General features: G+C 55.3%; 1 protein-coding gene across 4 annotated transcripts in view; it reads left to right on the forward strand.

Annotated features, from left to right (window-relative positions):
- The window catches only part of KIF17 (kinesin family member 17), a gene marked incomplete at its 5' end in the record, with an annotated part of 28,607 nt that extends 18,552 nt beyond the window's left edge, over window positions 1–10,055 (forward strand). The window contains 9 exons of one of the 4 annotated variants that reach the window (XM_081143549.1): window positions 1,251–1,798; window positions 2,797–2,877; window positions 3,216–3,278; window positions 3,884–4,071; window positions 4,318–4,549; window positions 5,425–5,683; window positions 6,705–6,772; window positions 8,114–8,231; window positions 9,330–10,051. In XM_081143549.1, the coding sequence (XP_080999675.1) occupies window positions 1,251–1,798; window positions 2,797–2,877; window positions 3,216–3,278; window positions 3,884–4,071; window positions 4,318–4,549; window positions 5,425–5,683; window positions 6,705–6,772; window positions 8,114–8,231; window positions 9,330–9,508 (1,736 nt within the window). In that variant the 3' untranslated portion in view covers window positions 9,509–10,051. Of the gene's footprint in view, window positions 1–1,250; window positions 1,799–2,796; window positions 2,878–3,215; window positions 3,279–3,883; window positions 4,072–4,317; window positions 4,550–5,424; window positions 5,684–6,701; window positions 6,773–8,110; window positions 8,232–9,329 lie in introns of all 4 variants that reach the window. The other 3 variants (XM_081143551.1, XM_081143550.1, XM_081143552.1) reach the window with 3 other exon arrangements.
- Between the last annotated feature and the right edge of the window lie 588 nt (window positions 10,056–10,643).

Here is a 10,643-nt window from a genome sequence, read left to right on the forward strand (position 1 = left end):
CCCAGAGCCGGTGTTCTCACCCGCAGCACTGCATCATGGTGCCTTGACCACAGGCTGGGCCGCAGCCCAAGGCCAACTTAGTTGTAACGTATCCCCCATGTTTCATGGGTAAGTCCCTTTTCCAGAGTTTCTGCATTTTTTAGTCTCCTCTCACTTTTGAGTCCATCTGTTACCAAAGCAACCACATCCCATAATAAGCATTCAATCATTAGTAAGAACTTTGATCTTCCTGGACGTTTTTGTCTCTTTTCGACATTCCAGAATGTTCCACTCCATCACTATCATCCAAATACCCATGTATCAAGCAGCCCAGGATTCCTAGTACTCACCCAGATATTGTAAAATCCGTCTTGTAATGACACATATTGGGCCCACCATCAATACCGTTTATGGGGCATTGCTGTGTGCCGGGTACTGGGTAGGTGCTGCCACTGGACTCCCTCGGGGAGGCAGGACTCACTGAGTCCTCATGTAGCAAATACGCAAACCAAGGCTTGGAGAGGTTCAGGCCACTGAGCTGGGGAGTGTCCAGAATGTCTCAGGGAGCCCAGGACACAAGCGACAAAGAAAAGGATGGGATGTAGGGGAGGTGGTCTGATGCCCATGAGCTAGGGGCACCAAGGAGGCCTGTGTGATCAGGATCCGTCCAGGTTGGCAGGAAGATGCCACTCTCGATGCAGACCCAGGGGAAGAGGGAGGGGCAGGCTCTAGCATTTTCTGTCCTTCAGAGTGTTCCCTGCAGTCCAGTTTGAATACTAGTTCTCTGAGTGGTTTTACTCAGTCTCTGTAACATTCACCCACAGTGTTCATTTAACTCCCGTGGGCCTGGCATATGCATCCCATGGACAAGAGCTTTGAGCTGGGTGCTCCAGTGGCGACCCCTTGGGGGTGAAATCTGCTAGTCAGCAGCTCTCACCCTGGGAGGCAGTAAGACCCACAGGCTTGCTTGTTAAAAGCAGCCCCAAGGCAGGGTGGTAAGAGCCCATCACTTAACAGCTGAGGAGGTCAGAGAATGGAGAGACCATGGGGCTGGTCAGGGAAGGCTGCCTGGAAGAGGTGGAAGGAGACAGGGTTTGAGTTCTGATGGGCGGAGAGGGCAGTGGGGCAGAGATGGGAACCAATATCTGGGAGGCCCGGGAGGCTCTGACTCTTCAGGTGGTCTCTTGGAGATAGTGGGTTTGGGACCAGTTTCTAGGGATGGTCCCCTCAGTCTAACCTTGAAGGAGCTAAAGGAAGGTCTCCATCTGCAGAGGCCGTTTTGAAGGCAGAAGTTGTCTTCAAGGACCAAGTCATACCCAGGACCGAGTTTGCCAACATGACTGAGCATGTGCCCACTTTCCAGTATGAGACGGCTGCGGAACCCGAGGTCTACTCCATAAGCGACAATCCACCCAGTGAGGGCGTCTCTAAGGCTGGACTTCCTTCCCGGTGTGAGGACCTGCCCAAGGTGGAGGCCTGCAATTCTGAGATTTCTTTTGGGTCTGATGAGTCATCCACACTTGAAGAAACCTCCATGTCTGAGGCCTTCCCTGGGCTCCAGGAGCCCTCCAACCTGGAGCTCTCCTCTGTGCCCGAGGTGGCAGCCAAGAGCAAATACTTCCTGGACGAGCTCAGCCAGGAGGCCCTGCTGGAGGAGGCGCCCTTCCTCCTGGAAGAGGAGCCCCGGCTGATGCCTGTGCAGCTGCTACCAGGCCTGCACGACCCATTTGCAGAGGTGGAGGCCAAGCTGGCCAGGCTCTCCTCCACTGTGGCCCTGGTCGACACGCCCCAAGTGGATGTACCCAAGGTCCCCGTGCAGGTAGCTAACGTTATGCAGGATGTCGGCAGAAATTCCGCAGACAGAGCTCAGCTGGGGGCATGGGAGTCACTGGGCGCACGCAGATGGACAGCTCAGCTCTGAGGCTCCAGCTCCGGCTCCACCATCTCTGGTGGCTCTGGCTTGGTGGCCAGCTCAGGGCACTGTTCAGGGGTCTGGGAAAGACAAGCTTTGTGTCATGCTCTGTAAATCAGAAGGAAAGTTGGGATCGAGCTACAAGGCTATGCCAGGTGGGCACCTGTTCTGATGGACAGCTGTGCGGGCGGTCCCGAGTTGCCATGGTTACACTGAGCTTCCTGGTCTGAGAGCTGGAGGTGGCCTTGGGCAGCTCAGGCCTCGGGCTCTCGCAGGCTCAGCAGCGAGCTGGGCTGGGGGCGGTGGGATCCGGCTACCTTTCAGGGACCACGGGGGGGATCCTGCCACGCGGCTCCTCCTCCCTCCTGCCCCTTTGTCAGTCCAGCCTTCTCAGTTTCCAGCCCTCTTTTTTTATGTTGAAATCTTTTTCCTGTTTTTCTTTCCTTTGTTCCTTTCCTCCCTTTGCTCTCCTTGCTCTTCCTTTCCATGTGCCTGTGTGTGTGTGTGTGTGTGTGTGTGTGTGTGTGTGTGTGTAGAGCCAGCCCTTTGAATCTCACATAACTGGGTCCGGGTCCTGGCTGTATCATTCATTTAATTGCATGACATTGGGCAGTCACTGTCTGGGCCTTGGTTTCCTCATCTATAAAATGGGGCTGGTGCTTCCCCTGAAGCAGTGCAGGTAATGCTCCTGGAACACAGCGGGTGTTCAGAACATGCCCGGCCTCTCTGCGGTCCTGCTTCCTCTCTCCTGTTTTCTCTTTCATCTGTCACCCTCCTTCCGCCCGCTGTCCACAGCCAAAGGCAGGGGGAGGAGGTGGTCGGGGAGCTGAAGGGAGGTTGGGCGGGGCAGCAGAGGCTGATTCTGCCCAACAGTCCCTCTTTCTCTCCCCCCACTCTCCTGCAAGCACCCCTCCCTGACAGATGTCCTGGAGCCCAGTGACCTCGGGGCTGAAGCTGAGGCCAAGGATGACCCCCTGTCTAGGACGGTGAGCACCCTGGGCCAGTTGTGTGTGACAAGAGGACTTCAGGGGCCCAGTTCTTCCTGTGACACTCCACTTGTCCCCTCCCTCTCCAGGACTCAGTTTCCTCATCCACAGAACAGGGACAACACCCCCAGCCCACCCCCAGCTCATCAGAGCTGGCCCATTGCAAAGCAGTGTACAAATGGAGGCGCTGTCAGACCTGTTACCAGCTAATAAGAGTCACTGTTCCGCAGTGATTTTCAAACTGTCCCCTGCGTGGGAATCCTTGTCTAAAGTGTAGAGTCCCCGTGTGCGCGGTGGGTGAACTCCGCTGCTCTCAGACCCCACCCTTTCTGCTTAAGGAAGCGCAGCAGGCCGCCGGGAGCGGGAGCAAGGCTGTACACCTCCTTGGACCTGACCGCTGGGTAGGAGCTGACAGACTGCGCGTTCTTAGTAGGTGGCAGATGGGGCGGCCAGGGGAGCCTGGCTGTAAGGTGACATTGAGATAGGACCCAAGGAGGGAGAAGGGGCCAGGAGAGAGCAAGTGCCAAAGTCCTAGGGCTGGAAAGGTCTTGACTTTCTCAGCAACAGGAAATGAGGCCCAAGAAGCAGCAGGGGAACAGGTGGTGGCAGCAGGGAGGCAGGGACCAGGCACCGGAGGAGCAGCAGGCCCAGAAGCAGCTGGATTTACAGCGAAGGCAGCGGGAAGCCATGAAGGGCTCTAATCGGGAAAGGGCTGTGGTCAGTTTGTACTTAGACCGCCCTGGCTGCCTGCTGAAGCATGGGCAGGGCTGGGCGGGGCGGGGTGGGGTGGGAGAGGGAGTGGGAGCAGGAGGCTGCTGGTGGGTGCTGGTGGAAATGGTGACAGTAGGAACCTGCTTGGTGTTTTTCTGTATAGCTGGTGTCCCTGAGCTGGAGGTGGCCTGTCCCCATGTGAGGGCCGTGATGCCCTGGGTGGGATGGAGGCCACCGTGAGCTTGTGGCCAGGGGCTGCCTTCCCACCTCCACTGAGGTTTCTCTTTGTGCTCAGGAGGCTGACCTGGGCCTGGAAGTAGACAAAGACATGGTGTTGGCAGCAGAGCCTGGCATGGGGATGGAGGCCGAGGTCCAGACCCTGCTGGCCATGACAAGTTGGAGAAGGGACAGTATGGGCACGGAGGTGGCAGTGCTGGCCGACGACCTGATGCCCGTGGTGGACCAGCAGCAGGTGCTCGCCCGGTAAGTGCCGCAGCCTGGGGCTGGCGGGACCCCTCGCCCTTCCTGCTGGGCACAGCCACCGCCACGGTTGAGGTAGGTCGATCCGGTGGGCACCTTGGTCTGACCCTGAGCCAGTGGTGTCACCTCTCAGCCTCAGTGGATGCCTCTGTGAGGGGGTGGTTGGGAGGATTCCGTGGGTGGTGCTGGACAGGGAGCGCTCAGTGGCTGCAGGCGCCGTCATGCTTGCTTTCTCCTCCACGGTGGCAGTTTGCAGCTGTTGGAGCAGCAGGTGGTCGGCGGGGAGCAGGCCAAGAACAAGGACCTGAAGGAGAAGCACAGGCACCGGAAACGCTACGCGGACGAGCGCAGAAAGCAGCTGGTGGCGGCGCTGCAGACCTCGGACGAGGACAGTGGGGAGTGGGTGCTGCTCAACGTCTACGACTCCATCCAGGAGGAAGTGCGGGCCAAGAGCAAGCTGCTGGAGAAGATGCAGAGGAAGGCGAGGCTTCGGGACCTGCCACACTCTCATAGGGCTAGTCCTCTCTCCATGGTTTTCTTTCCAGGCTTGTCCTGGAGATATATACATGTATATATTTTTATTTTTTCCATTGCTTTTCAGAGAGAGTGGAAGGGGGGGGGAGAGAAACATCGATGTGAGAGAGACACACCGACTGGTTGCCTCCCACATGCGCCCCGACTGGGGCTGGGGATCGAGCCTGCAGCCGATGAAACCTCCTTCACCGGCTCTTTGAGGAAACCGACTGTGCACCAGTGGCTCAGGCTTGGGGAGAGCATGGTTATGGTTGGGGCTGGGAGTCACTTGTGCTTAGGGAATGGAGGGCAGGTCTGGCAGACCTGGGCAGATGAAATTAATCTAGAATCCATGGTCAAATCAAGGTGGGCCTGACTCCAGTCCAGTGGTTGTCACATCGTAACAGGACTGTGGCAGTGGGGAAGCAGGGATGGCTGAGTCTGAGCTTGTGCCTATTGCTCCCCTTAGAAAAAGAATCTGTACAATTCTGTGAGATCTCTGAGGACTGTGGTGACTATAGTGTTCTGTGGAGCCTGCTAAAAGGCTCCTGAATCAAATGTATGAGTGTGGGATGGTGACCGAGGTTGGCAGTGAGGGTTGATGAACTTCCCCTCTCTGCAGGGCCGTGGACACAGTAGGTGCTCTTTTAAGTGCTGGGTGGAGAGGTGGGTGGGTGAGTGGATGGATAGAATGGTGGATGGATGGTGGAGATAAGAATGGATAGATGAGTGATCAACAAACAGATGGTGCGTGGCTGGCTGGCTGGGCAGTTAGTGGACAGGTCAATGGATGGTGAGATGTCTCAGTGTCTTCCGCTCACAGCTCTTCATGCTTTGTTTCAGCTTCGGGCGGCAGAGGTGGAGATCAAAGATCTGCAGTCGGAGTTTGAGCTGGAGAAGATTGATTATTTGGCCACCATCCGCCGGCAGGAACGTGACTTCATGCTGTTGCAGCAGCTCCTGGAGCAGGTGCAGCCCCTCATTCGCAGGGACTGTAACTACAGCAACCTGGAGAGGATCAGGCGCGAGTCCTGCTGGGATGAGGACAATGGCTTCTGGAAGATCCCTGAGCCCGTCATCATAAAAACCAGCCTCCCAGTAGGTCAGGAGCTGCTATCCCCTCAGCCCTCCCTCTTCCTCCACACTGCCACCCTGCAGACTGACAGGGAGCCTGAGGGAACAGTGCACTCTGAATCAGGCAGATGTGGGCTGGAATTCTGCCTCCACCACTCCCTGTGTGACCTCTTTGGGACTCGGTGTCCTCATCTGTGAAATGGGGATTAATAACAGCACCTTCCTCAGATTGCTGGGTGGCTCAAAATGTGTTAATACACCTAAAACCCTGAGAGCCATGCCTGGCACATCTTAAGTGGGTGGCACGTTTTGTCTTCATCAACATCGTCACTTCATCCTACAACTACCCTGTGAAGGACGAGGACCTTCCCATGAGGAAGTGGAACCTCTGAGAGTATGAGTGTCGTATCTAGTCACAACCACAGCAGGGAGGTGCAGGGCCAGGAATCGACACGGGCTGTTTAGCTGCAGGCCTGGTTTGACTTCTGCTTTTGCACTGACCTCCTGTGTGACCTTATGATGGTCACTGTCCCTCTCTGGGCTTTGGTGCTCTGATCTTCACAAAGAAAGGGTTGGGGAGATGATCTTGAAGGGCGCCCCACCTCCACTGAGTCTCAGAGTAAGGTCAGATTTACAGTGGCTCTTTCTGCAGCCTCTTAGCTGGCTCTGCCCACTCAGAGAGCAGTAGGCTGTTACATCCCACAAGGCCCCGCCAGTTCTCACCCTGGTCAGAGTGCTTGTCCAGGTCCCATGTCTCAGATGTTTATGGCCACTGTCACCATCACTGCTGAAACTCCAGGCAGTGGCAGCCTTCCTCCCCGCCTCCACCAACCTGCTATCTTGCCTGGGAGCAGAGAATGGCTTCTTTGGTGCCTGAGCCCTGCTGTTGTGTTTCCCAGAGCCAGCCTTTTGCTTGGGCTGGGAAGTGTCCTCCCTTAGCTCCAAGCCTCAGCCAGGCCTGACCCCTGCCCTCTCTGGGGAGAGGGCTGCAGCCCACCCTGCCCCTCTAGCCCCCAGCAGAGACTTCAGCTTTTGTTTTCTCATAGCAGTTTCAACAGGGCCACAGAACAAACCAGCCCGCAAAACCTCAGTAGCAGACAACGGTGAACCAGCCATGGTAAGGCCTCTGAGAGAAGGAGGCGTGGGGGCTGGCGGGGGCTTGGCCCCAAGGTGCAGGGGGTCAGTATTACTACAGGGACTGGACTTCTGCTTTCATCCACCCTTAGGACTCAAGCAGGGGGCTGAGCCTGGGTCCTTTCTGTGTAACTCTGTTGGCACCTAGACCCTCAATCCCTCTGGCTCTCAGTCAAAGCCACGTATGGTCATAAAAACCAGAGGGGGATTACATGGTTCAAGTCAAACCCCCTGCTGGTGAAGGACAGAAGTGTCAGCTTGAATCCTAGAGGCCCAGTTGTACATTCCGGTTCCCTAGGCCCCTCCTAGTCTACAGCTCCAATTGGCTGCTTTTGATAGCTTAACTTTTTGTAAAAAAGAAAAAGTTGCTCCTGAAAAATTCATTCTTAACCTGGGACTATTAAGGGGTTATATTAGTTGGAATGCGTTTGGTTCCAAGTGACAGCTACCCAAAGCAAACAATCGTAACAAAATAGGGAATTTATTGGTGCATGTTAAGTGTACCAGTTTCAGGCAGGGCTGAATCTAGGGGCTCAAACAGTCAGGGTTCTGCTTCCCTTCATATTCTACCTTTGGACTCAGGCAGGCTTTCTCCACATGGCCACTGTCACCAGGATCCAACAGGAAGAGAGACCCAGTCCCTTAGAGCATTCTCAAACCAATGCTTGTGGAAAGATTCTGATCTGTTCTGCCTGGGTCATGGGCCTACTCTTGGACCAATGATTATGTCTGGAAGATGGAGTTCTGTGGTTGGTCCAGTCTGGGTCACATGTCCATCTGTGTAGCAAGGGGGTGGGTGGGAGTGGCACTATTAACGATCACCCCACCAGGACAATGTCAAGTAGGAGAAGGCTAGGCCCTGAAGGAAGAGATTCAGGGTAAAGAAAACAAGTCCATGGGAGTAATGAAAAATAGTTCCTGGTGATAAAGAGATTGGGACTCAGTTCTTATGATCATATATGTGCCCATGAGCCGAGCACTGTGTTATCTATTCTGTGATTATGTCTTGATGGATGTGGGTGTGTTGTATTGTCCTTGCCCCTGATGGAGCTGGCAGGATGCTCTGAGTTTTGCGGGAGGGAGTGGGCACTTCCCATTCCCAAGGATGGGGGGGGCTTGGCTGGAGGCCCACCACCCTGCCCTGAGCTGCCCGGATCCAGCCCAGGAGGCCAGGTCTGTAATGGGGTACGCCAGAGCAGGCAGTGAGGCTCAGGGAAGCCCCATCCCAACAGGCTTGCAGAGGCTGCTGAGCCCTGGGTGAGGGCCCACATAAGAACTGCACAAATAAGGGGTCTTAACCCATGAGGATTTGGGATCTCAGCAGGAAGAAGACCGCTACAAGCTGATGCTCAGTCGGAGTGACAGTGAAAATATTGCCAGTAACTACTTCCGGTCTAAGCGGGCCAGCCAGATCCTCAGCTCGGATCCCATGAAGAGCCTCAGTGAGTGCCCTGCCCACCTCGAACCCTCCAGGCCCTCTGCCAATTGGGAGGCATGATGGGGTGGATGGGGTCAGACAGGCTTGGGTTAAAAACCCCTTTCCCTTTCCCATGAAGAGCCTCAGCTTCCTCAGTTATTGAGAGACGGGGAGACACCTACTTCTCAGGATTAGGTGAAATGAAATGGCACATAGTAGGTGTTCAGTACACAGTCTTTCCTTTCCTTTATCCCTTCTCCTCCTGAGGGAGATGTGCTGTTTGATTCATCTGTCTCCTCTGACATACACAGGCCCCCAACACTGTTCAGCGCCCTGGTGTGGGGTTGCACAGCTCTGAGTTAGCTACTCACCAGTTTCCTCGGATGCCAGTATCCTGGCTTTCTCCTGAACCAAGGGGGGCAGACAGGGCCACAAAAGCAAAACACTTTCAAAAGCACGAACTGAAAACCACTCTATTCTTCTGTTTTTAAAGCTAAAAGACCATAGAGCTTCCAATAAGATATCAATGAGAAGCACAGCTCAGTTCTATATTGAGGTTATTTAAGAAAGTGGGTGGCATTGAATAAAGAGGGAAAAGTTGGACAGGAAATGTGCCCATGCTGCAGATGAGGAAACTGAGGCCCAGAGAGTTTCAGCCAGGCACCTCTGGCTGAGCTCAGGGTGGCTGCAAGGTCTATCTCAGGCTGGTCTAAAGCTCTGATTGGCTGCTTCTGATAGCTTAACTTTGTAAAAAAGGGAAAGCTGTTCCTGAAAAAACCATTCTTAACCTGGGACCACTAAAGGGTTATGTTAGTAAGAATGCTTTTAGTTCCAAGTGAGGCCATACTTCTAGGAAGTGGTGGAGCTGGGCTTTGAACCCAGGCTTGTTTGGCTTGAGATCCCAGGCTGCATCCCAGCCCGGACCCTTTGGACACAGACAGTGCTGGGTCTGAGGCCTCAGCCAGAGCAGCGTCTTGGAGCTTGGTGTCCTTGGTGTCATAGCTGTGGAACCAGGGCCTCTGACTGCGTGGGGGCTGGGCCAGGTTCACCACCCACACGCTGTTTTCCTCTCCATCCCCTGCACTCCTAGCTCACCATCACCCTTCCTGCCTCTTCTCCACAGCACATCACAACTCACCGCCAGGCCTCAGCTCCCCGCTTGGCAACAACTCTGCCATCCCACCCACCCAGGCTCCTGAAGTGCCCCAGCCCCGGCCCTTCCGCCTCGAGTCCCTTGACATCCCCTTCACCAAGGCCAAGCGTAAGAAGAGCAAAAGCAGCTTTGGCAGTGAGCCTCTGTGAACACAGCTGCCTGCTGCCCTGTTTCTGGGCTTCTGCAAAACTGCCAGGCCCTCCCAGGGCAGTCCCAGCTGGGCCTCCTCCCACCTGCCCCCATAGTGACAGGCACTTGAGGGGGACCTCACCCTGGCGGACAAAGTCCCTTCCCTGTTCCCCAGAGAGCCCACTTCTGCCTAGGGCGGGAGCCCCTCGGAGGCTGGACCATCCCTGGAAAGGCCCAGCTCCCAATGCCACATCAGTGTTTCCACCTGCTCACCTGCCAGAGCCTGCCATCTGTGCCCACCAGTGTTATTCGGTGCTTGAATGGGCTCAGGAGCCTCAAGACTTCAGCAGCAGCCTGACAGAGCAGGCAGCAACTTCTCCGTGGATCGAGCTCAACATGTTGGTGATTGAAAACTGTGCCTCTGTCCAGTTGCCCCCACTTCTTGGGGGAAGCCCTGCAGGACAGGTGCTCGAGGCCTGAGCACCTTGCTGCCGGTTCCCGGCTGGTCTGTGGCTCAAAGAGGCCACTCCACATTAAGCTGCCCCAATAAACTGTCTTTTACCAACAAGCTCCATTTCTCTGACTCTCTGACAGTGGCACTGGGGCCCCTCCCTGCCTGGGAAGTTCTTCCTGGAGTAAGGTTCTTAAATAGCTGAGGCCTTTAGGACAAACAGGCTTCACAGTTTCTGCGCCTCCCTGCAATTGTGAGTACAAGTGCTTTATTCTGGGGAAAGCATCTGGACTGTCATTAGAATCTCAAAGGATCTGTGACCCAGGAAAGCACAGTCCTTGTTTTGGAAAACAGAGGCCATCTCATGCTGAGGCCCAGAGAAGGCCCAGGTTTTGTCAGCCCTCAGGGGCTGTGCTGGAACTGGGTGTCCTGACATAGCCAGGAACCAATCCAGGCCACCCCAGCAACCTGGGACATACCACTCCCCTTGTCCATTGTAGCCCAGGCCTGCCTTGTGGGAAAAGCTCAGAGTCTGAGGGAGGTTTGGCCTTCAGTGCTGTCCTGAGCCTCACTCACTGAGCCTCATCTGTGAAACCGGGGTAACGCCCACCTCGTAGAGTTACTGTGAAGATAAAATGAGATAGTATCTAAAGTTCTGGTGCATAGCAGGTGCTCCGGATCAGCCCGTCATTCCTCCTCCTCTT

This window comes from Miniopterus schreibersii, assembly GCF_964146895.1.
Source record: "Miniopterus schreibersii genome assembly, chromosome: 8".
NCBI lineage: Eukaryota > Metazoa > Chordata > Mammalia > Chiroptera > Miniopteridae > Miniopterus > Miniopterus schreibersii.